Source organism: Doryrhamphus excisus, linkage group LG6 (genome assembly GCF_037039965.1).
Source record: "Doryrhamphus excisus strain RoL-2023G ecotype Guam linkage group LG6, RoL_Dexc_Guam_v1.1, whole genome shotgun sequence".
In the NCBI taxonomy this organism is placed as follows: domain Eukaryota; kingdom Metazoa; phylum Chordata; class Actinopteri; order Syngnathiformes; family Syngnathidae; genus Doryrhamphus; species Doryrhamphus excisus.
In genome coordinates, this window is record NC_136362.1 from 21,821,562 (window position 1) to 21,848,161 (window position 26,600).

At 43.3% G+C, this 26,600-nt stretch overlaps 1 protein-coding gene across 1 annotated transcript; it reads right to left on the bottom strand.

Moving 5' to 3' along the window:
- hs2st1a (heparan sulfate 2-O-sulfotransferase 1a) lies at positions 1-26,491 on the bottom strand. The gene is made up of 7 exons (XM_058068638.2): positions 25,947-26,491; positions 6,043-6,299; positions 5,884-5,969; positions 4,683-4,821; positions 4,507-4,604; positions 3,109-3,266; positions 1-1,934 (listed from the first exon to the last, which is right to left on the bottom strand). The coding sequence occupies exons 1-7, from the start codon at positions 26,068-26,070 to the stop codon at positions 1,711-1,713; spliced, it is 1,086 nt and encodes a 361-aa protein (XP_057924621.2). The 5' UTR covers positions 26,071-26,491; the 3' UTR covers positions 1-1,710.
- Between the last annotated feature and the right edge of the window lie 109 nt (positions 26,492-26,600).

Genomic DNA, 26,600 nt, shown 5'->3' on the forward strand with positions numbered 1-26,600 from the left:
AGAAATAACACATTAGTCAGGTATTTTAGAAGTTTAATTTAAAAAAAAACCCAAATAGAATTAGTGGCTCTCTATCCCCCTCTGCAGGTCTCTAGGTCGAAAATAATCATTCATTTTCATTCATTCATTTCTAATAATACTAAAATAATGGCCAAGCTGGGCACAAAGAAGGCACACAAAAGATGACCTATTTTTCTCAGTGTATTCTAATTCTTCCATATCTTGGAATTGCGTCAACGTGCAGATTTCGTAGATTCGATTAATTGGATTTTCAAGAAACCCTTTTGCAGATAACTGGAATTATCCGCCAAGGTGGAACCCTGGTTAGAGTCATTAATTCGTTCCAGATGTCCGACGAAATGGACGTTATCCGAATAAAATTTCCCCATGAGAAATAATGTAAATCCAATTCAAGAAAGCAAAAACACCAAAAACAGTTTTATAGTTTTACACGCAGTGAACAATTCTAAATGCATACAAATAAACGCATAATAATAATAATAATAATACATATAAAAGAGTGAATGGAAATGAAAAATGGACATTTAAGGTTAGTTTTCCCTTTGTTGAGGTTTAGGTGAGGCTTGACGTGACTGAAAAAGGAAAATGGCGGTGGTGATCTCGCTGCCACATCGTGTCTTTGAACGTCTTTAAGCTAAAAAGACCCTAAATATTAATTTATCCAGTTCATTCGTCATTTATAACCATATTTGAATAGTTTTGTGCACGCAAAACTATAATTGTAAAAGTATAAAACATTATTTTGTGTTGACAACTGTTCAATAGTCAATCGTCAAGTGACGTTACTTCCGGTTCCCGTGTTGTTTGGCTAGGATGCTAACAAGGAAGGATGTTTTGTGATAAAATATATTACGGTCGAACTCATGCAGTGAGTTAAGAACACAAGACGCGCGCCATATTGTACACTAATTTTATACTTTACAAAAAAACCTTAACCGGGGGGGACGCTAACCAAGGTTCCACTGTACACAACAAGGGTTACTCTGCTTTTTTCAGTGACATCACAGAATAAAAGCCGACTGTTCCTAATTTTATGTGGGCAATATGTTAACCAAGCAAATTTCATAGAAGCAGCAATTTACCGAAAATGTCATTTATATTTACAGCAAGCAGCGTCATAAAAGCATGAGTAAACAAAGCTGCTCTATGCTATAAAGCTGCACACTTCATATCAGACGCTGTACAAAACATACACACCTACCAAATAGTCTAGCAACCTTTTTTTTATTTCATAAAAACCTCAAAAGTCTTTGTTGAAAGTGGAATACTACAGCTCAGGAATCGAACATTTGAAGTTAGTAAGAGTGAGGCCATGAGGATGTGGCGTCACGTGTTCACATACAAAAAGACAACAGTAGTTGAAACAGCCAAACACAACCAAACAGTACACAGCGAATGCAAATGTTTGATCTGCACAGCCAATCGGTACTTGGACGAGCAGCTGTCAGCCGGGACGTCTCCGGTGCTGTGCTGCCCTCGGTTGACCTTTGACATGGAAGTGAAAGGGCCCGGGAGCTGCCCACCTAGAAAGGGCGGGACGGACGGAACACTTCCTCCATAGGTGAACGACACCAACTGTCGGTACTCTTATGGTAGCGTCGGAAGAAAATGGTTCTCACGCTCCATCTCGGCCTCGTGTCCTCTTCATCCCACCTCATCCACCTCATCTCCTTCAGCACATGTTCCTTGTTATTTTTTGGGGTAGATCTTTTCATAGAAGAAGTTTTGCGCTAGCATGTAGAGCTCCCCGTCCTTTTCCCTCACGGCATGTGCCCTGACAAACTGGAACTGCTCCAGTGCAAACTCGTAGAACTCATTCTCCATCTTCCAGATGGCCGACTGCTGCAATTTGGCCGTCGACTCCCTGGTGGGTGGCTTCTTCTCGCTGGTCTTCCTCAGATGGGATTTTTTCCCTGAGTGATCAAGCGAAAATAGACAGAGGTGGGGAGTCAAGGCTGTCCGTGGTGGGTAATGCAGAAAATAAGACATTAGCATCATCACAGACAACACTCTCGTCATCCCCCCACCCAAGCTTTGAAAGGACACATTTGTACTTTGTGTCCTGAATGCGTTGAAGCTCAAACTATTCTGCTAAATTGGCTTTTTAATATTTAATATTGTAATAAATGTCCCTATGGCCAGTTTATGAGCACTAAATGTGAGAAAAAAAGACATGTTTTTGTATTTTTTGTATCAAAAAAGTATCAAACTGTGACAAAAACCGAACCGTGAATTTTGTTTATCGTTGCCCCCCTACTCTTTATGTATTTTTCTCTCCTTTTTAGCTTGCATACACCCCCCCCCCCTTCCCTGTGATATCCACAGTCTACTCAATAGAAATGAATCATCTGTGAAAAAGCAATCCACATCTTCAATAATTGATATCATTTCTCATCATGTTTTCCCCTCTGCCGGCTACACAGTTAAAGTCACTTGCATACAAGTTCTCCCATCTTTGCAGTTTGGATCATATGGATCCTAAAAATAGACAAGTAGCTGTATTATTGGGTCAGTAGCTTTTGATTAAATGAGCCATACCAAGTGAAGTCTTTAGGGGACACAGCAGGTACAGCGAGTGATTTGTAATTGCCAAGACCTTCTCCGACACTAATTAAACATTATTAAAGAAGGACTTTGGAATAAGGTCAACTTCACTCTTTATTGCTTTTCAAAGCTTTTGTGGGTAACAGTGGCTTCCAGCTCTCTCTTCAGCTGAAGTGTAAAACGTGGCAATGGCAGTGCGACCAGGAGGGGCGTGATCGAGGAACGGCATCACCGACGATGATGACCTTATTGGACATCTGTTTGTCCATAGCTAACACCATGTTCAAACATAATGTCTACAAATGCACTTGGCCCCATCATCAGACCTGAGCCCATACTCTGGACGCAGGTGGAGAAAGGGGCTGAGCTGTCAACTGATCAACGTGTAGTGAGGGTGTGCTGGGTGGTGTCCTTCCAGTCGACTTTGAAGAGGTGGTCGGGGACCGGGAAGTCCAGACTTCTCCACTGAGACTTCTCCTGCCATGACCCGGATAAGCGGAAGAAAATGGAATAGAATAGAACGGCAAATGATACTCGGGGCACCTGTTCTGTACAGCTCCGTAGCTCCTTTGAAGAAACGTGGCAGCGCCGCCTCTAGCATCATGACAAAATCCTCCAGCTCCTCTGTCACGCCCACCAGCATGTACTCGTTCACTAGGTTGTATTTAGCCTGCTCCAGAGCCCACTGGCTACCCACATTCCTGCAAAGACAATATGATTGCATTTTAATCCTGCATCCACGGGGATGTGGGACAATGCTCACAGGACAAAGCTGACAAGGAACGAACGGAGAAAGGATAGAGGATAATGGGAAGGAGACACAGAAGGGAAGAAAGACAAGGTGTGGGTGGGAGTTTTTGGCTACATTCAGTACTAATTTCACTCCACATGAAAAAGCGGTAGAAAATGAATGAATGAATGCAAATCTTCACTTAGCATCAGAGTATACACATAGAGTAATGCTAAGAGAATAACAATTTTTCAGACTAGTGGTTTTTAACTGGTGGGTCGGGACCATTCCGGGTGAGTCGTAGATAGCATGTCAAAAATTGATATTAAACTCTGTAATACACAACTGATGCCTGACTTGTTTTGAAGTAAATTTGAACAATATTTTTGTCATCTTCCCCCTTGGTATATGGTCATTGCACAGTTATAAGTGAAATATCTGATTTTGAGAGTCAGGACTAAACACGATGAGGCCGCGTTTCAGTTTTATGCTGCCAAAATCTGGAATAATCTTCCAAAAGATGTGTGACAAACCTCCACTATAGAAGCTCTATAAATTAACTTGCCTTGCCCATGAAAACGACTAAAAATGTAACCATGTTAATGTTAGCATGCTAGCAATGCTAACATGTTAGCATGGTAGCACCTAGCATAATAGTGCTAAATGTTTATATATGTGTCGGCCTATGAAACTTGCTAGCAATGCTAATATGCTAACATTAGCATGCTACAACCACAATAGTAAGTTTATAGTAAGTTTATATATGTCTAAACCTATGAATAAGGCGAAAAAGGCTGCTATGCTAATTTTATCAGGCTAGCAATGATAATATCCCAACATTAGCATTTAAACACCGAGCATAATGGTGTAAATGTTAAGTAAGTGTCTAGCTATGAAAATGGCTACAAATGTTACTATGCTAATGTTATCATGCTAGCAATGTTATCGTGCATTAGCATGCTAACACCTGGCATGATACTGCTTTAGTGTTTATGTAAGTGTCTACCAATGATAATGGATGAAAATGCTACTCTGCTACGTTTTAGTCATGAAAGAGCCCTGTTTAGCTAGTCACCGCCGCCTTGTTTTCATCAGGAAAAATAATTTTGCATTATCATCATCATGGACGAAAGCTACACTGCTTTGCCATCATTCACTCATCGCGGGTTGGAATTGGTTTCTACCCTGTAGTAGAGGTCGTGAGCACCTACCAGCATTCCGAGTAGTGACCACAGAAGAAGGGAATCTGAAGCCAGAGCTTCTCAGGAGCGCAGTCGGAGCCCCCGGCTGACACACATTCATCAAACGTCTGAAACATGGGAAAACGGTCTTAAACTTGTTGAAAAGTACAAAATTAAGTATTTAAGTAGTATTTGTGGTTTGAAACCTTCTTGTCCCCTTGTTTCCTCCGTCGCAAACCTGGTCGGTAGTCGTCTCCAAAACGCAAAAAGTAATAATATGATACCAGTCTTTCAATGGGGTCTCTGATCATGTTGATGTAGATGGGTTTCCTCTTCACGCCAAACCTGACAAGAAGTGACTTGCATTAAAAACGAAGCAGAGCTACACTACACGGACAAAAGTACTGAGATACTTCAGTTGTCCTTGAATCCCAATTAGTCTTGCTAGATGAGTAGACGCTGTTATACAGTAGTGTGGAAAAACTGTTTGCCGCCCTCCTGACTTCGTCTTTTAAATGTTCAAAATAGCCCATGAAAACACAAGTGAACACAGAATGCAGCTATTAAATTATGCTTTTTATGATTAAGGGACAAAAAAAAATCAAAACCGACATGGCCCTCTGTGAAAAAAGTGATTGCCCCCTAAACCCAAAAAGTAACAACTACAGTCTTTGCCATAACTTTGGAATTTTGACCCACTTGTCTTTGCTGAATTGTCGTAATTTAGACTCATTGGGGGCTTTTCCAGCATGATGCGCCTTTTTAAGGTCACGCCACAGCATCTCAATAGGATTCAGGTAAGGACTTTGACTAGGCCACTCCAAAGTCTTCAATGTTCTGCTGCAGAACCCAAGTTGGTTTCAGCTTGAGGTCACCAACAGATGGCTGGACATTCTCCTTCAGGATTATTTGGTAGACAGCAGAATTCATGGTTCCATTTATCACAGCAAGTCTTCCAGGTCCTGAAGCAGCAAAACAACCCCAGACCATCACACTACCACCACCATATTTTACTGTTATTATGAGGCACACGCTTTTGACTAATGAGTATTTTCCCAAAGGTCTTGGGGATCATCAAGATGTTTTCTGGCTAAATTGAGACAAGCCTTAATGTTCTTTATGTTCAGCAGTCCGTTTTTGCCCAGCGTCTTTTTTACGGTGGAGTCATGAACACTGACCTTAACTTGGATTTTCCTCCCTTAATGATAAAAAGTTTCATTTTAAAAACAGCATTTTATGTTCAGTTGTGTTGTCATTGACCAATATTTACATTTCTTTGAGGATCTGAAACATTTGAGTGTGACTAACATGCAAGAAATCAGGAAGGGGGAAACTGTACTGTACAATGTACTGGGCAAGTACAGCGCACTGGATGACCACAAGGGGGGGTCAACTGCATATCCTTACTTGGTGAAGTCCAGGAAGGAGACATGTCCATGGTAGAAGGCCGGCTTCATCTCCCTCCATTCAGTCACATTCTTCACAAACCGTACCTGAAGCAGCCCAATAAGTCATTAGTATGCAGCGCGGAGGCTAAACAAGCTATAACGAGTAATTCAATGTGACCTGGTCCTGGATGGACATGACGGGGTTGTTCTTGGTGGTGTTGATGTGCAGTACGTGGTAGAGGTTTCTCCCGCACAGGTCGTAGGCGATGTTGGTGAAGGAGGTGCTAGCAGTCTTGGGAACACGGTTATAGATGATGACCACGTCGTCGTCGCTCTCCGGTGCAGATGACGCCCATGATGTGTCTCGCTCCCGTAGGCCGTCCTGGGTGTGCCGCTGCTCGATCTCCCGTACCTCGTGTCTCGCAATGGCCCGCTCTGGAAGAATGACAGAAAGTCCAATGCCGTTAAATAGTAAACTAATATAATATATAGTCATTCAGTACGCAGCTGCACCTTTGCATTGTAGAACACTACCACATAGACAAATATAAACAAAAATATAAAATATATTCAAGAAAATATATTAGGTGCACTTAATCGCAGTGTACCTAATGTTGAGGCATAGTATAGCAAAAAATAAGCTGATGTGTTGTACAAAAACTGAAAAATGTGCCCTCCACCCACGTCCTATCTTTGTTTATTCTAGTCATGGAGGTGTAACATGTCTCACAAGCCTGTTCAGATCATACTCAGCCAACCTTCAGTAGAGGAAAAAGGTTTAAGAGTCAAGATCTTGTCACCTACATCAAAAAAACGAGATGCAGTTTATACATAACTTCTATACCTTAGCATGTGTACATGCTTTACAACATATGAAATCATTTTTGAGAGAGTGAACCCGCATATCTTCTCATTCAGCCTCTTTGTGGAGGCGGTTCTGCAAGTGAGTGGATGCAGAGTGGAAGCAGTTAGCCTCGTGAAGCAGCCCAAGCTAACATGAAGCCATGGTTTCTGAGGCAAATGCCACTGTGTGGGAATATCTTGGGAATATTTTGGGAATACCGGTGGAGGTGCCGTGGGCAGCGGAGCCTTCGTCCCGACAGCCAACATTTACACAATGTTTATTAGGCAAAGTGAATATAAACAAAATAATAATGTAAAATGGCTGCATGGCTCCGAGCGGTTAGCGTGCAGGCCTCACAGCTCGGAGACCGGAGTTCAATTCCACCCTTGGGCCATCTCTTCTCCCCGTGCATGCGTGGGTTTTCTCCGGGTACTCCTGTTTCCTCCCACATTCCAAAAACATGTTAGGTTAATTAGCGACTCCAAATTGTCCATAGGTATGAATGTGAGTGTGAATGGTTGTTTGTCTACATGTGCCCTGTGATTGGCTGGCCACCAGTCCAGGGTGTACCCCGCCTCTCGCCACAAGACAGCTGGGATAGGCTCCAGCACCCCCGCGACCCTCGTGAGGATAAGTGGTAGAAAATGAATGAATGAATAATGTCAAATGGTGCGTGCTCACAGACAGTGTTGCTCGCTACATTGCAAAACCATTCAATACGGTTTTATGGCATAAATAAATAAATTTAACATCTAACATGTAATGTCTCTCTGATGTACTTGTTCCTGATCCTATCCATCCTGGTCACTCCCAATGAGAACCTCAGCATCCTGTTATCCTGACAAGCCAAGTAATGGTAAATGGACTTTCACTTCAATTTCCTTGACACAGTTATCGCTTTCACCTCTTAGTACCCAAGAATGATGCTCAACTTTAAGTTTGGCTGTACGAGTCCGTTTTGGTGCATTTTGGTGCAGCCCTCCATCCCTTGTCCACTGATCAAATGCACATGAACCGTTCCATGATCTCTCCTCAGTAAAACTCCATGTGGTTTGGTCTTATTTGACATCAAACAAATGTGCCGCCACGTCGCTGGAGAAGACTTTGGGGTCTCCAGCGCTCATTAAACAAGCCTGCAATAGAATGTGACATGATTTAATCCCATCAGATTTACCTCCTTGAGAAAAGGTGAGACAGCCTGAGGTGACAGGCTGAGGGTTAGAGGTTGACGGTAAAGGTGACAGTTATTTGAAAGCTGGTGGACATCGAACAAGACGTCGATACACTACAAATGAGGAAGGTGTGTGTGTGTGTGTGTGTGTTGCTGCGGTGGTGTGAAAAGACTGCACACAAAAGATGTCTCTTGCCTCAGTTGCCTTCAGGTTCATGGCAGACTGACTGGTGTTGACAATGCTCAGGGAAGCTCGCAGGAAGGATGGAGCGAGACACTGGTGTGTGTGTGTGTTTGGGTGTGTGTGTGTGTTTGCGTGTGTATGCGTGCGGAGGAGAGGCAGCACACCACTAGAGCACCTAATATCCGTGGGAGCTCACAGATGGCGCACTGGCTGTCACATTCATCCATTCAAGATCTGCCATTCCTTCACCCTCTCCTCCAACGCCAACACACACGCTCCCACACACCCACAAAAATGCACCAGTGCCCCCCTTCTCTTTTACGCCCGCCCGTGCAGCCATAAATGCTGCCCTGATAAAAGTTGGATCTGGTTACAGATGGAGCCGCGCTGCTTCCGTGCACGCCATGGAGACGTGCCAGGTGGCTGCAAATGGTGTCTGGCTGTCAGCAACAACTGTAATGGAGACGTTCATTAACACGCGCCATCCAACAGTGGCCACAGCAGTTGCAATAGGTTCCAACTTTACTGCCTGGGCTCCTGTGTCATTTTTAGGATTGATTTTGTTTTACCAAGGAATATTCAATGGAGCCTGAGCTGCGACAATGCCGGTCATAAATACGAGGTGCCAGTCGAAGGCTTTAGGAGGTTTATTCTTGTCATCTCGTCAGAAATGTGAAGCTGGTGGTCTGCATTTGGCCAGCAGAGGGCAATGCTAATTGTTGTAGTGTGAAAGACTATTAGAAAAAGGACACAATTACCCTGCCATAAGCTCAAGGGCACTCAAGCTAGGCAAGGGTTGTCCAAAGTGTGGACATATTTCCACAGCAGTCCACTCAAAGCCGACGAAACGTCATCACAAACACTCGCCCGTCCCCTCACAAACTAAAATGAAAAATGAAAAAGCTTTAAAAGTCCTCTCTAATGGAGTGTAAATGCAAGCTTGGTTTAGCAGAGCATGCTAGTGTGACTCGGGCTGTATGAGTGTGTTTACAACGTGTTGTGTTTTACAATATGCAAACGTCTGAACAAATTTAGGAGCGATTATTGCTAACAATTATTTTCTTTGTCAATTAATCTAATACTTTTGTCAGGTTCTAGACCAGGGGTCAGCAACCTTTACTATCAAAAGAGGCATTTTCCCCGCTCACCCACGAAAGAAAAATCATCTAAAGCTAAAGCTAAAACAGATCTTAGGAAGTTTGTAAGAGGGCTGTGATGGTATCCTTTTGGTTCAACCTCACTACCGGATGCTTCACTACCTGATTGACGACGGATTAGACTCTCACGGTTTTGACTGGCTGTCAGATTTGGAGGGAATTTGTAGATATCAAAGTAGTTCAGAAGAGTACTTTTGCTAGTACTGGATCTTGCTGGTATTGGAAATAAACTTGCATAAATGTCTGGGTAATGAATGCCACTGCTTAACTGTAGTATTTTTTTTTTTTAGAAATGTGGAGTATCTGACACGGCAAGTATTATTTTTTGTGAATATATACAGTATACTGAGCAGCATCATTGGTTGTTCAATGAAACTCCTGCTGACTGGTTGATAGTTCCAGTATTTTGATGATTTAAAACACTATCTTTTCATGGTGCATTGATACACATTCCGGCAACAACAGCAGCGACGACGCCTACAATGTCCGCTCCAACCGGGATGGCTTCCAGCAAACAGGTGACCGTGCATATTAACACTAACCTTGGCTTTTAGAATGCTGCAGGGTGCAAAAATGGGCTGCCAGGCTTTCCAAAGAACAATAAGAAAAGCTCGGGGGCAACCATGTCCCTAACAACAAAGTCCTATAACTATGCTAAGAGGCCCAGAAAGCCCTCGCTGAAGACATTGTGTTTTGTGCCAAATTTCCAATGTGGCGCAGAGGACAAAGAGAGCTTCTTGGTCTTTGTAGCAGACGCCCCATTCATTACGAGAGCGAACGCACTTGGCACAAACCTCGATATCGGGGGCGCCATGCATACACACAAAACTAAGCTTAACGCTCCCATCTGAGGTCATTTAATTAGAGGACAAAAGCCTGAATTACTCTGGCCACACAGCGGGCCTCCTTTCATTGCGCATTTCTGCCACTTCCTCCCCTCAAGCCGTCTCTGTGCATTAAAAGCCAATTATGAAGCGTGAATCCAACACGGGTCTTAAACACTGTGACAACTACAAGCCTATTACCCCCAGTTTCATTCTTACCCAGCGACAGCAGGGAGACAGAGCGCTTGTAGTGGAACATATTTACTGAGGCAATTTCGCGGACGATTAGAGAGAACCATTCGGAGTCATCATTCATATTTGCCGCCGGATCTGCACAAAATGGGACGAGGCCATCATGTACTACCACCACCACGTCAGGTCTGATGGGATACTAAAAGTGAGGGAGGGAGGATGGTGCTTTGCCTAAGCAGATCATAAATTCACCATCGCTCAAAAGTGGCGGTCAGAGCACTATCTCTCCCAGAGGAGAGGGTGCGCCCCTTGGACCGAGGCCTTGGCTTAGGTGGGTAATAGAGATTGGCCATCAGCGGCTGACTGAGGAGCAAGGCCTCTATGGTTCTGCTTGGATGCCGCTGGATTGCAAAATCAATGACGGATGACAGAGAAGAGACCTGGCTTGCTGTTTTATAAATAATTGTGCTCATCGACTGCTGGTGCTGGTGCTGCTGGTGCTGCTGGTGCTGCTGCTGGTGCATGGACTGGTACACTACAATTTTTGGATAAAGTGTGCATTCTAAATCCGTCTCTGGATCCATTTAGGAGGGAGTGGATTAGCAGACGGAGCCGGAATGAGGTCTGATGACACTGGGGTGTTCAAACGGAGCAGAACAAGCACCGCTGTTGTTATTATCGGAGAGCTAAGAAGGAAGCACACGCCATCATGTTGCAGCACAGAACTACAAAATAGAACAAAATAGACAAAAGGTCCCTTTTAAGCTGCCATTGTGGGACTTTTTGGTTCCATAAAGAGGTTTCAAATGACTGTCTTACTGCTTGTGCAGCTCAGAGAGAACGCTTTTTGACATTTTGCCACGATTTGATCACTTTAATGCTTGTTTGCAATAAATTCTGTCCTCAAAAAGGCCGCACAAAGTCCCAGTGGTTAGCTTGTATGCCACACAGTCGTGAAGACCTGGGTTCGATTCTCCGCTTGGGCATCTGTGTGTGGAGTTTGCATGTTCTCCCCGTGCATGCGTGGGTTTTCTCCGGGTACTCCGGTTTCCTCCCACATTCCAAAAACATGCTAGGTTAATTCGTGACTCCAAATTGTCCATAGGTATGAATGTGAGTGTGAGGCAGAGTGTACCCCGCCTCTCGCCCGAAGACAGCTGGGATAGGCTCCAGCACCCCCGCGACCCTCGTGAGGATAAGCGGTAGAAAATGAATGAAATGAATGAAGGAATATTGTTTTTTTGTTTTTGAAATGATGACTTGCATTGACAAGTGCACTGCAGCCATGAAAGATGCACACTCCAAAAACTCTGGAATGACACTGCCTTGAAGCGCTAACGTCGGGGATGTCAAGAGTGCTTCCGGCGGTGCTGCCTTCAGGCTGTCAGCCTGCAGATCTCCTCAGTCACCTCCAAGCCTCCAGACATCACAGCACTCTGCTCACCCAAATGAAAATGTCTCTGAATAAGAAAGAGACGGAGTCAAATATTTATAGATGATTACAGATTGATATCTCCTTATTTTTATGGTAGGTGATATTTAGCAACTATCTGAGTGTCTCTTAAAAAGTAATCACACACTATGTTCATCATACTGATTGAGCCCAGTTTATAAATTCACTGTATTGGTCCCGAATGCCATACTACACAACAAGTGTCAAAACAATCAAGTGAGGATGGTGCTAAACTGATGCTCGAGCCCATTCAGGGGGACTTGGATGGTACCATTTTCATTCTAGGCTGGCAGTACGATGACATAATGACTCCCATCCCTCAAACAATGAAAATAAATGAGTGTAACCACTTTAATTACACCAAAATGTAATGTGTTCTTTATCAGCGTATGTGCAAACCCCTTAACAGAATTGATGTTAATCCTTAATCAGGGCTTTTCAAAGTTTGCTACAGTGAACATCCAAACGCTGGAGCCTGCTTGACTCTTCGAAAGACAATTTCATGGGCCTTCTGGCTGCACTAATTATCGACGTGGGATGCACGTGTGGCGCACGGCACACATAGTATTCCGCAAGTGTCATGTCCCCCCCAAAAAAGACATTTTGCCCGAATATGATACCAGCACAACATGTACAAAGTATGACCAACTGTAGAGTTTCACATGTGCTCCCCCTCCATGTGGTTCTTGTGTTTCTTAGGAGCCTGTATGACCAGTTGTGACCTACACTTTAGAAGTACAGTAATCCCTCATTTATTGCAGTGAATAGTGAATTTCCGTGAAGTAGGAGTCCTTATGTAGTATAAATCAAATATTTTCATCGTTACAGCATAGAAAATATGTTTATGATCCTCTAAATACGGTCTTTAACATTATTAGAGCGCTCTAGTCGTGAAATAACACCCCTACAGTCACCTTTGTCCCATCTGTCCATCCATCCATTTTCTATGCCACTTATGCTTGGCTTATATTAATCAATCAAAGGATGCAATGGCCACTTTGACAGTTTTTAAACCAAGCCATGTAGATATTTTTATATTTATATTTCGGTGACAAAGCATTATATCAATATGAACTGTTTCTCCTTTGCCTTTTTAATTTTTACAAATATTTCAAAGTTCTTTTTGTACATTTTTTTCAGAGTAACATTATGACTTTTTTTGTGTTTGTTTCACATTATGATTGTTTTTGCTTTCATTTTTCAACTATTTTCTTCTCTTGATAATATGCCCTTAATATTTAATCTTTATCCATTCCATTTCCTGTTGTTTTTTTTTTAGTTTTCTTGTTCCAAGGGCCAATAAAGCTGTGGGCCAAACAGTAAATATCCCCCAAGCTGCACTTTGGACACTCTGGCCTGCCCTTTAATTGATGATTCGATTAATCGCTGACAGGCTGCTGCTAGGCCTGTCATGACAATTGTGCTCCAAATTATCGTTGATAATCAATATCATCATTTTCTCATTGTCACGGGAAGTGTAATTCACATTTGAACCCCTAGATGGTAGTCACGTGTATGTATGTTTTTGCAATGTAAGCGAGCGACACCGTCTGTGAGCGTGCACCATTTTGCAAGGTAGTTTATGTTTACATTTGCCCACCAAAGCGTTGACTGTCAGGACGAAGCCTCCGCTACCCGAGGCACGTCCATTGTCGCTTTTGTGCTGTAATTCATGTTAGCGTATGCTAGCCTACGAAGCTAACTTGCTACTACACAAGGTAGCCTCGCTTCCTTATGAGGGGAGGAGACGACAGGAAGGTTGAAAACAAGAGTGTTTAGTCTGACGGAAAGCATTCCTGTTGACATTGGCGAGACGAGAGACAAAGCTAGCCTTGTCAGCGCTGACAGACAACACTGTTAAAGCGTTGAAGTCGCTGTACTCAGCTGAGGGTCATAAAGGACAAAGATGCTGCAGTAGGCGTTTTAATAATGGCGTTATTTTTAGTGAAAAGACTCCAAGGGGGGGTTCTTCAGCCAAGTTGCTCTGTAGAGTTCATTATTAAGGATGAAACACAAGCTGCTTCACTAACGGGCAGGCTAAGTCAGAGCCAACCACATGTGGGCAATCTATAAGACCGGCTTGTTGACTAATGATAACAATCCTCAGGAGATGGAGATGATAATCATGACGCTTCAGAGTGCCATTTTCTCCTCTCATATGTCTTGTGTACGATCGAAGCCGGTAGTGCTGTCTGACAGGTGAGCCAATAGCGTCGGGGGAAAACAGAAAAAGTGTGTGTTTGTGAGAGTGCGTGTGCGTGTGCGTTAAAGGTTCTTGCTCATCAGAAACAAGCAGTCAGATGAGATTATAGAGCAATTTACACAGATGGCAGATTCCATCTCTCCCCTGGCTTGCTAAGCAAAGGCGGGTCTGACAGGTTGTGCGGGGACGTTGGAGCTCCTTTTGGCAATGACCGTCCATGACTAAGCAGCGGGAATTAGCCAGCACTTTTGGGATTCATCTGCGCTTCAAAAGAAAGGAAAGTATCAGGCTAACTCCTGTTGAGTGACGAGCTCTTAAACCGAGGAGGAAGTGACACCTCAGGCAAACTGCACAAGCATGAAACACTGTTCAACCCTCGGGGGTCGGGGGGGCGGTCGTCCAAAGTGCGACCTGCAGCTGTTTTTTAATTAGTCTGTGACACATTCTAAAAAAAAAACCGCAAAAGTCAGCATTAATTTCATGGTAATAAAGTGAAAATATGAAGAGAAAAAAGTTGTAAAAGTGAAGTTAAAAGGTATAGGTGTCATTTGTAATTATAGTTGCATCATTTTCTGTCTGTAGAATTATAATTATCGTCTATAAAATGCGTTTTGTGTTAATATTTTAGAATTTGAATTGGAAAGTGAATTGGACTTTGATTATTTTGGCTTTGCTTAAGGTCCGTTTTGGTTTAAGTCAGACTTTCTTGAAGGGATTAATGACGCTAACCAAGGCACCACTATATAACTCCTTAGCATAGTTACAAAATATCACAGGAGCCCCTGCATAGTTTAATTTTTCAGTATGTGGCCCTTGATGGAGAAAGCTTGGTTACCCCGTCTTGTAGACTCACATGGACAACAATTTTCATTCAGTGTCTGCATCACAAAACGACAACCCAGATATCTTATCCTGCACCCGCCTTCCCTCGTTGCCTCTCAGCCCAGTAAGAGAAGATTAATAATGCATATACAGGAGTCAAGGGAAAACATGGCACTCTATTAGACTGAGCAGACAAGCGCTATTCATAGAGTTAATGATGAGTGGGAGGGATGGGTGATGCCGCAGAGAATCAGTCCCGCACTGGAACGCGCTGCACGATGAGAACATACAATACCACGTAAACTTGTTATCGCCACCTCATCTCTTCACGCCTCCCTGTGCATCTAACTCGCTACTTTTTCATCTTATCGGACTCAGCATCTCCAGGCTCGCTATCCACAAAGGACGGCAGAGAGAGCGTGTGCGTGTGCGGAGCTGTACTGTGATACCGGACTTATTTCTATGTGTCACTGATAGCGTAGCGCTGCATTTGGTTGACTTCAGAGCAGCGAGTGTGAACGGCTGTTGCTGAGCTGAGCCGAGACCTCAAAAATGCATCAGTCTCAGAATATTTTAGGCTCATCTCAGTATTTTGGGGGAAAATTCCAGCCTTACATTCCTGTTGTTTTTGCCAATGAGTGGTTTGCACCTTCTGGTGTAGCCATTGTACTTTGGTTGATAAACTTGTCTTGTATGAAGAGTACATAGTGATACCTTCACGCCTGCCCTCTTTAGAGCATTTCTTTACACCTCTCATGATGTTCTCATAAGCTGTCATCAACTTCTGAAGTTTTAATTTAATACGACATTTGAAGAACAGACGCTTGATGGAGTATGGGGAGTTTTCGAGGCTCACGGTGTGATCATCAGTCAAACGGCTGCTAATGCAGCCATGTGGACAACATTCGCCCGTATGTGCATGGCAGTCAGAAGGCTCAGCAAATAATCCAAAAAATAATTGAATTCATTGGACGTCCAGTTCTCTCATTTACCTGGAAGACATGCTATAGCTCCACCAATGTACTGTATGGCGGTGTGTCGGTCATGAACCAACGAGTCAAGAGAACTAGTTCTTTTTTGTGAACGGAATGAACGAGGTCACCGCCCCTAAAATACCCGTTCAGTTTGTTCAGCTGCAAATGCTGTTTTTTGATTGGCTGGAGAGTCAGTTCACCGCTCCTGTTGCAGAGCGGGAGATCTGCGTGCTTGCCTGTCTTAGCCTATCACCGCGCCTCGCTCTGTGGGAGGGGTTAGCTGACCGAAAGACACAGACCGAGAGTTTGTCGACCGGTCATTCTTTTTACATTCATATTGTTTATTTTAATATTTTAATATGCATTTGCACTGTCTGTTGACATTTTGTACTTCTCATGATTGTTTTTAATGCACCTCAAGATAGTAAAAACCATTAAAAACCTTATATTTTTTGTTATTGCTACTATAATTTCATATTAGAAGCAGTGCAGCGCGATTGCAGCGTTGGACGGCAGCTGCAGGAGGGCAGCCAAAAATTCTGAATCAGCACTTCCAAGTCCAAATCCATGGTACTCCAGGTCGGGGATGAGGTCCTGCCCCAAGTGGGGGAGTACCCCACTAGTATTTCGGAGTATTTCAGGGTATTGTTCATGAGGAATGGAACGCGAGATTGACAGGCAGATTAGTGCAGTGCTGTGATCCGGACTCTGCTTCGGTCTGTTGTGGTGAAGAGGGAGCTCTCAATTTACCAGTCGATCTACGTTCCTACCCTCACCTATGCTCACCTATTGCTTTCTCCCTTCGAGATAAGGGGAGTACTGACATCCAAAAGGAGCCAGATGAGGTGGCTCGGGAACCTGGTCAGGATGCATCCCTGACGCCTCGGGGCACGTCTGACTGGTAGGAAGGATGACCCAGGACTGGAGAGACTATGTCTCTCAACTGGCCCGAGAACGCCTCGGGATCCGCTAGGAGGAGCTGGACAAAGTAGCCGGGAAGAGGGAAGTCTGGGAAGCTTCCCTGCTTATAGGCTGTTGCCCCCGCAGCTCAACCTCGGAGAAGCATCTTTATTTTAGAATGCAAGGTTCACACGTCCACAACAACAAACATTAACCGTACAATCCAAACACATCGTGTCGTTTGTACACCGCATCACCTGCATTCAACCACAAAATGGCATGATTTATTAATTTTTTTTAATCGTGATGGTGTGAATCCGTGAAATTGGAACTGCGGAGTAGCGCGGGACGACTGTATATAAAAAGGGATGTTCAACTAGAACAGAAGATACAAATCAGGCTCTCTCAACTGAGTCTTAGAGGATTGGTCTAAGCACAGAGAATGAAATGGATCGTTGTGTCTCAATATTGATCCAGGCGTAAAGCCAGAAAATGGACACCAGTTTATGGGAAAAAAACACAACTCAATCACTCGGGCAGACGAGTGGCTTCACTGATGGAGCAAAAGTCAATGAAAGGTCGGAAAAGTAAACATAAGTGGGCATGAGGGGCACATATCAAGCAGCTGAGTATCTTCCAGGGGAGGGAACTATTCCCACTAAGGATGCAGAGGACAAGAAGTGTTAGAGGAAAACAGGCTTTCATATGAATATAATTCTTCGACCAACAGGGGTAAAATGGAATGTTGCGTCTTTTTAGCCTGAAATTGCTTGCGGAAAATGCTTTCTTTATTCCGTTTTCATGTGAGCGCCTGTCATTTTTCTCCACAGCCGCGGCCTGAAAATGCTGTTGTGCAGCAATGAAAATTACATTCATCTCTTTCATTTCCCCTCTCGATGCTCTGTTCTCCGCTTCCATTCATAGCACCTCATTTCTGCATCCAGGGACCAGGATGTTTTCCTTTCAGACACACATCTTTCAGGGTTAGGAAAACACAAGAGGGATGCAGATATTACAAAAGCAGATGTATGCAAATGGAGATGTTGTTTATAACTGCTGTTCCCAACGGAGCTGGATGAAAGCACCGTCATTATAACTTATTATCACGGTGGGGGTTTATCAAACGTGTTGAAGAAGAGCTGATTGGGGTGGAAGACGGGGGAGGTGTGTGTGTGAGGGAGAAACTAGCAAAGTCAACAGGGAGGTAGAGTGGAAACCGACACCCGCTGTCGTGTGTTTATAACCGTGAGCGCCATCATCTGTCAGAGACCCGTGGGCTTAGACGGCAAGGCGTGAGTCCTCTAGATTATGTCTCCATTAAAACAGAGTGTGGAGGGGATGTTTAATTGGCTACTTTTAGTAAAGATTGGAGTTTTTGAAGAGTTTCACATGCAGACACAAAATACGATTGAAAACGCTGTCAAGATCTGAAACTTTTTATACTACTCAAAAGGTCAATTTAAGTTCAAATATTGTTCAGATATGTAACAAAGGTGAGTGTCTATTGATTTTTCTCTTGTGTCTGAAGGTTTCACAGTTTGGCCACACCCACAGCCATGGCGTAGTGTTTGGGGACTCCTGGAGGACAAGAACAGCCAAAACAATACCAAATAGCCAAAACCCGGTGGCTGATACAGTGTTGTGACTAATTTATGGCTAAATTCATCACACAGCAACTTAATACTTAAAATGTGTATATACAGATATATGTTCCATGATGAGTTTAAAGTTTTCCCTTAAGGCATTCATTGGCGCACTGCAATGACGTCAGCTGCCCTCTGGGCTTTGGCCTTTGGGTCCTCTAGCTCCCTCTGGTGGACAGAAACAGCCCGGTAGTGAGATTTTCTGAGGTCAGTGTATATTTACCAGTATAACAACATAATGACTCATGGTGTCATCTTTCAAACACTTTACAGCACTAAAGCCACCACACAGCAACTTTATACTTAAAAACGGTGCATATACAAATATACAAACATGTTCCAATATAAGCTTCATATAAAATTGCATTTTAAGGTTTTCCCGTAAGGTATGAGCCTGAGCAACGCTTTCATTGGGGCCACTGCAATGATGTCAGCTTCCCTCCGGGCTTTGTGTCTCCGAATCCCTTTGGTGGACAGAAGCAACATTGCAGCATCATCCACATTTTTAAATGGTTTTCTTATTGATACATGTTTGTATATTTCTGAGGCATAGCGTTTGAGTGTTAAGTTGCTGTGCGATGAGTTTAATGTTGTTTGTAAGATGAAACCATAAGTCAGACTGTTATGTTGAGTAATGTTACAAATGTAACAGTTAGTGATTGTAAAAGTACCAGAAGGAGGGGTAGGATTTAATAAGCTTTGCTTCTTCCTACTCCTTTTGGACATGTGGAACTGGGAACTGATTATGGGATGCACTCAATTGGAATCTGATGCATGTTCAAAATAAAATAAATAAATAAAACCATTACCATTACCAACCTTTTACACTCCCAGCATCCCAGCTGACTACACACTGATTTTATCTTTGCCACTATCATCTGTCACTCAAGCTCCACGCCTTCATGCCGCATACACTCCAGAGAAGACGGCCAACAGTATTTTGGTGCAAGGTGAAGAGTAGCTGCATTCTCGTAGAGTAGAGCAAGTTGACACTTTTACCCGAGAGTGACACGAGAAAGATGGCGAAGGAACAAGGGAGACAGGGGTGGTGTGAGGAGGTGGGGAGATGCCAGCTAGGTGTAATGATGGGTGCTATTAGAGTGGGGTGCTGCAGGCAGCGGGGAGTGCAAGCCATCTGTAACACCCCGATTAGCCTGTCTGTCATCCTGCTGCAGAGGCCCTGAATCCAGCAGCGGTTGGACCACTTTGCACAGCACATTCCCAGCCAGGCAAAGTGCACACCGGCCACCATAAATCCTTGGCCCCAATCAAGCCTGCTTCTAACAATACTAGCACGCCATGCTGCCTCATGCCTGCAAATCTATCTTCGACACCTACGCCCATCCCCGCAGTGGGTTCCCCTCCATTAGCTGCACCACTGGTATGTTTCAAAAGAGTGACAGAGCTAATCTGGGCTCCTGGCTACTTAAAGTAGCAGATGCCAACACGCAGAGTGGAAGCAAATGACTCGTGCAGCTTTTACAGCCCTCAGGGAAGACGTGATGCGTCAGAGAGAGGTCAAAGAGAAGCTGAGTCCACAGAGAGGATAGGGAAATTATATCAATAATGTAAGGTGGGGAGTCGGGGTAGAGTTGAAAAATTGGACAAAAAAGCGCCCTGCTGAGATGATTTCCTTTTGCTCTTGCTGCCCTGTGCGGAGGCGCATGTGTGTAGGTGTGAGGAGGAATGCAGGTAAAGGATGCTAAAGTGTAAATTCAAGGGCTCGGCAGCAGCAGCAAAATCCAGGCGGCTTTGAGAAGGCAGAAAATCTTCTACAGTAATCATAGGGCTCACTTGAGGCAGCAATGTCTGACCAATTTTCTCTTACGACTCACACGCCAACAGCCAAGTCCAATTCCAACCCCGAGCCCCAGTGGCGCAAAATTAACGCTTTCCAGTGTTACGTCACCTTCTGCAGACCCATCATCGCTCTGAATTTGACAGAACTCATCACAGAACCGCCTGTGTCTGGAGCCACATATCTCCACTCAACAGATGGAAATTGGCTTTTCTGTAATGAGGCTGAAGAGCGGCCAGCAGATAAAAAAGCGACGACGCTGAAGTAGAAAGCCTCAAGTGTGTTTTGGACAAGAGTTCTCATCTAGCTTGCAAGGCAGAGGGGTGAAGGGATCACGAGCATCTTGTTACAAGGGTCATGGGTGGCCGCTTAATAAGCAATATTTCATTTTACACAACTCCTAAGACACCACATACACGAAGGGCAGAGGTTCTCAACTGGTCTCAACCTGGGACGCACATTTTCCTTTATTCGCGACCCACTGTTTTTAAAAGTTTTAAAATGTTTTTTTTTTACACTTTTATTTAAGTCTTTTTTATTGACATGCTTGTCAACCCAATGGAAATCGCAGGAGTCTGACTCACTGTGTCATCTTACAAATAAAAATCATCACAGAACAACTTGAATACCTAAGAGGTAGGGCTGGGCGATATATCGATATTTTTAAAAATATCGATATTTCTGTTAAGTACTATATCAAAAACAAGCATATCGTTCATATCGATATAGACTGTATTTGATGCGGAGGTCTGATGTTTCAATATGGCGCCGCCTGAGTGCAAGCTAGTTACGACAGTGTTTAATAGTGCTTGATTTATTACTTCCTCTTTGTTTTGTGTCATACCGACCCCTTAAGCAAGTGTGCAGCCATGGTTGTTCATGTTATTACGTTTGTAGCTTGCAGCTTGCGCCATTGTGTACACTCGGAAGCAGCTGTTAGCATCCCTTCAAGCCCTTAGGTCAAATGATCGGATATCCCCATAGAAATATTGAGGTGCAGAGGCTGCATAGCGGGACTGAACAGCAAAAAAGACGGTATGAGGCTATTTAATCGATTTATTTTTAGTTGTGTGACTCTCATCCATGGTAAGGAGGCCATTTTATTGAAGAGGACACTGAGGGCAGCCAGAAAAGGGTCCGATGCAGCAACGTGGAGCTGATGGAAGAGGGTAGGAACTCAAGCATTGCAACTCAAGTATACTCTGAGCGTCTCTGTTAAACCAAAATATTGTCTCCTGCATTGCAAAATTTACCGCCAGCACACTTGTGTGACGTTTTTCAAGGTGAGCTTCAAATAAGTGGCTCAACTGAATGGGTATGGAAGCAAACAAAGGACCAGAGAAAGTGGCCTTGGAACACTGTGTTGTGTCGCTGCAAAGTCAGTCCATGTTTGTGTCGAGCTAGCTGGCGGCCGCGCTGATAAGACGCAACTGAGAACTACTGTCAGAATAATGGATGACGCCCACAGCAGGAAGCACAGCTGCATGGCGGCATCATTGTAATGCAGGAGACCCCTTGGCGAAAAACCTCGGGAGCACGATTAGCTTGGAAGCAAATCACAGCTTGTCTGCCCTGCGGGAAGGCTTCTAATGGGGGGAAAATGGTGCAACCTGCGTGGCTGGCGACAGGGCGGCACGCTGTGAGGAATGGGCGCCGGGCCCTCTGAGTTTGTGTTAAATGAATGAGATGAAGTAAGGTGACACACACAAGTATTGCAATGTTTTCCTATTCCTAATTCTCACTTGGCATATTGGTAGCAAGGTGTTTTTCTCACAATATTTAATATCTATATAAGTTTGCCATATATTAAGCTTAGTAAGCATGATTAGCATTTTTTACTGGTCTTTGAGGTATTTAGGACCTGCCTGGCAACAAGTGGACAGTCGAAAATAAAGCATTTAAAAAATAATTTATGCATGGCAAATCCCCACAGAGGCACACCAAGTGGTAAGCTTTTCTTTCAACTTTATTCCTACCTTAACGCATCAACAGCAGGTCAATTCCAACACAATGTACAGTATGTATCTCCAAGTCACAAACATGTATCTGTTCTCTTAACACTCATTAACACTCGCAAGTTTGTGTGTAACAACACACTCATGCGAGGTGCATCCACGGACATTGGAACTCAGACTCTACACACAACAGCAGGCCATTCCAAGGAGACCGAGACGTCAGTGAGTAAAGTTTATTCAATCATATTACAAAGAACACTAAACTCATCCCACAGCAACTTAACACTCAAATGGTATAAGTAAGAAATATACAAGCGCACCCTGGTATAATAGTGTGTACGGGTGTTTTCCAGGTATGTAGCCTACCTAAGTGGTTGGTGCAACACTATGAATGCCACCTCTATACATTATACTCAATATGTTCATTGAGGTTCACATACAAGCTGTCCTTCTGGTCCTTTCCCCAGTGTTACCATACCAGAGGCGGTAATTGTTGGTCACATGACCGTTTAGCTCAGTCTGGCTGTCATCAGCATGCCTCAAAAAGCCCCCATCCGCCCACCATTTGGCTATGCGGCACATAATGGTGAGCCCCAGTATGCAGACGTGTGCGCTGTCCTGTCATCCATCAGGGTGCGTTTTCTTTTTTTGCAAAGTCAACAAATTCTCTTGATGGTGGTGATGGGGAGTCAGGGGGGAGGCCTCACCCACTCTGTGTGTGTGGTGTGTGTTTGTAGCCTGGAACAGGTTTAACAGCAGCAGTAAACCAAGCCAATATTTGGACTCCCCAGCTGCACAGCTAAGAGACTTAATTCAATTAAGAGGGCTGTTCATCATTCTGTTGGCAATCTAGACACAATGTTTAAAAAAAAATCCCAAATGTAGATTATCCTTGAAATATCTGTCTAATACAACACTTTGGAAAGTTGCTGAAAATACTATATGGTTTGTTACTGTACTTGAAAATTTTCCACAGTCACACTAACTTGCTGTGATATCTGTTCGAGACTAGAGGACTCATTTCTCCAAAACAAGTCCTCCACATGGATATAACCTGATTCAAATAACCTTGATTTTCGGGGCATGTAGTTAAGTCTGCCCTCCACCATCTCCGTCCATCACTGGAGATCACCCCTCCCTTGCACAGTCCCTTAGTCGATTAATCTGAAGCTTTTTGTATGATTAATTGAGTAGACGACCAAAATCGACATTACCCAACACAAACAGTTAGCGGTTTGGTCTGCAGCATATTAGAAAAGAGGCACTGTCAAATCAAAGCTGATGTGTGTGAATATCTTGTTTTGCATAAAATATTAAAATAATAGGTCTGTTTTCCTGGATGACTAAGGACATTTTTTAAATATTCATACTTAAGAGACTGAATCCGAGGATATTTACATTTTTAAATCAAAACATTATTAATCCAATGCCACAATAGCCTTCAATTAATTGGATCTTCGATTAATCTTCAATTCCCTCAATAATTGCTGCAGCTCCAGATATAAATATCACAGGAGATTAAAATTTTTAAATAAAATTATATATCAAATACAAAAATAGCTGTCCATCAAAGGGATAATTGAAAAATCATCAATTCCATTCATTAGTTTAGCAGCTCTAGCTATAAATATCATAGGATATTTATATTCTAAGTGTAAAAAATAATGAATTGAATACCAAAATAGCTGTCAATTAATTGGATAATCGATTAATCATCAATTCCATTAATAAATTGTTGCAGTTCTAGATATAAATATCAAAGGATGTTTCAAATAAAAAAACTATTGAATCGTATACCAAAATAGCTGTTGATTAATTGGATAATGGATTAATTAATAAATGTCGCTGATGAATTGTTGCAGTCTAGTTTCCTATATAAACTCCAATTTAAGCATGACTAGCCAGACATCTTCCAAAGCCATCTTTTCAGGTCATATAGATTTGTCACATTGCATGCAAGTTTGATAAAATTGTACCTCTCATTATTGTAAAAGAACTTGTCTCGTCTCTCCTCTACTTTGGAGCCAGCAGCAGATTTTCCTTTGAGAAAAATCTGACATGTTCGGATGCTTGCATGGATCATGTGATAATAAATGAAAACCCACAAAGGATGGGGAACTTAATGATCAGTTTTTGAAAGCGTTATTTTGGAATGGGATGCGAGAACGTCTCCTTGTATATTCGGAATTCCTGTTTCCATGCTAGTGTTTCATTGAATCAAAGGTGCCTCTGCTTTACCTACCTTCACAATCAGTCAGTGAAGGGATTATTACACCCATGTTCTATGTCAACATCTCAGGGTCTCCTGAAACGGTATCTCACAAAAGTGAGTACACCCTACATTGGAAAACTATCATGCAGCCCACCTCCCGTCCTCTACATGCTTATCACCTGATTCAAATAGCCTTGGGTGGTCTTGACATGTGAGCCTGCTCTTCAACATCTCGACCCTCACAGCAGGAGGAGGAGGAGGATAACACCCCCCTCCTTCTGATATTAACAACACTTTATCATAGAATAGTCAAACATCTTCTCGAGAAGTCATCTTTTCTGGTTGTCCCTAGACCATGACGCCACCATCACCATGCAAGACACACTTATCTTGCTACTCACTTGTAACAATTGTGTTGACTCATTTTCAGGGAACAGGTTGTACACTGACTACTCTAACATCTATCCAAATTTCCTTTTAATAGTATTGTCCATTCTGAAGATATACTAGAATAAAAATGGTCATCTGTCTATCAACTTTACCAGCACCAGAAGAGAAACAACATACTGCAGGACTGAGTGGATATGAACAGTAAGGCATACACTAACACACTAACAGTGGACTTGGCTGCCTTGTTTATCTAAATGATAACCACACACCTGCACTCCATTTCATTATCTACTATATGGAAACACAGAACAGCTTATCAATTCATGAAAAAGCTGGGAGAAGGACCCCTGAAGTAGTGGCTGAATCTTTGGGGTGTCCGCTGTTGTTTCTGAAAATCCCCACAGTGCAGATAATCCTGCCATGTCCCAGATCTTTATTGAGCCTGGACCCCTCATGGGCGATGGGAAGGAAAACTGAAGACTACCTTTCAAGGAATGGATGTATGTGAGATGATGATTATCCAAAACTCCCCATAGAAATACAGATTCTTTCCACTTTAAGATTCAGTGCGAACCAGCTATGTACAATGATCTACATCATCCCTAATTCTAATCAGATTAATAATGAGGATGGATTAATCTGTATTAACGCATCAACGTTAACAATATAAACATGATTTTAGTGATCTGTAGCAACTTACATATGTGACTGCAATGAAATTGAAAAAGTATCAGACATTAAGGAGGATTCTATAATTGAATTTGCTTCCAAATGCACAATCTGGATCAGATCCAAAAGAAACCTGGTTTGACACTGCAGCTTCTAACCCTGCATAATGCCAAGGATAAAACGATATATAGGAGCATGTATAACATTATCAATGTGTCTGAAAAACTTAATACCCATCATAATAAGATTGTTATGGATATCTGTAAAGTGTAAGCAAGAGGCTGTAAAGAAAGAAATGAAAACAAAACCCCATGCATTAAGATCCCCATGGAGGTGGCAATACTGAGCTTTTCAATAATAAGATACCAAACCAGCAAAGACAAGATCTCCTCCGTCAGCACTAACACCTGCAAGCCCACCTAATGAGCTCCAATACAATTGTCAGTAAAGCCACATTGATAGACATGGTTTCCACGTGTTTATTATGGTTTACTGTGTAAGTACATTGTGATCACACTGTGTTGCTTGTTTTTCTGTATATACAGTATTTCTGTATATGAAATACTGTTTTAGTGTGGTGCATTAAGGTGCGCATCCATCCCTTATGCAAAACACACAGTCTGCAACTATGAGGGGCACACACACAAGCAGCGTTTCCAGGGGGCTGCAGCACCTTTGGGTTTCGACTTACCGAGTTTTCCCCGGGACTCCTCCAGCTTTTGGATCTGGTTCTCCAAGAAGAACATGGCCACTGCGAACGCCAGCAGTGCCAACATCTGCATCTTAGGCGGCATCATGACTCTGAGCAGCCCCATCAAATCACCCAAGAAAGAGAGGGAGAGGGTCGGTCAGTCCATGCCCAAAGCAGGGGAGAAACCGAATACACACGCAGCGACGACCGGTGATCACAAAGCGGCTGAGCGTGTGTACATGGCCTCGCTCTCTGTCAGTGCGTGTGCGTATAATTCCCACTGTTCAAATCCACAGGCTACCTCACATGCAAATTGTCTATTCTTTGTTATTCAATCAAGCCGTTCCCACTCGCCAGGCGCTGTGCAGGTTTCTACAGAATGTATCTATGTCTATGTCGTCGGTGTTTCCCCATGCAGCGCTCCCTGTCTAATCCAGTCTTCTCTCGCGGCGTTGCGCGGACACACTGTCACCAGCGCTCAGGGCATTGGCTGTAATAAGAATCAACCACATAACAGTCTCTCTCTATTCGTCAGCCATTGCTGCCTGTTCACACCGGATTGGGCAAACGGGACGACCTGCCGCCAACGCGGACACAGAGAGGCGCTGTTCTTCTTGTCATAGCTTCTGTCACGTCTAAAGCATGAGGCGAAGA

Excerpts from the sequence above, each read along its gene's own strand:
- hs2st1a (XM_058068638.2), bottom strand. The coding sequence starts at position 26,070 with ATGGGGCTGCTCAGAGTCATGATGCCGCCTAAGATGCAGATGTTGGCA. Across the intron at positions 4,605-4,682 it reads GGAAACAAGGGGACAAGAAG|ACGTTTGATGAATGTGTGTC; the intron begins GTTTCAAACCAC and ends CCCATGTTTCAG. Across the intron at positions 3,267-4,506 it reads GGTCACTACTCGGAATGCTG|GAATGTGGGTAGCCAGTGGG; the intron begins GTAGGTGCTCAC and ends TTGTCTTTGCAG.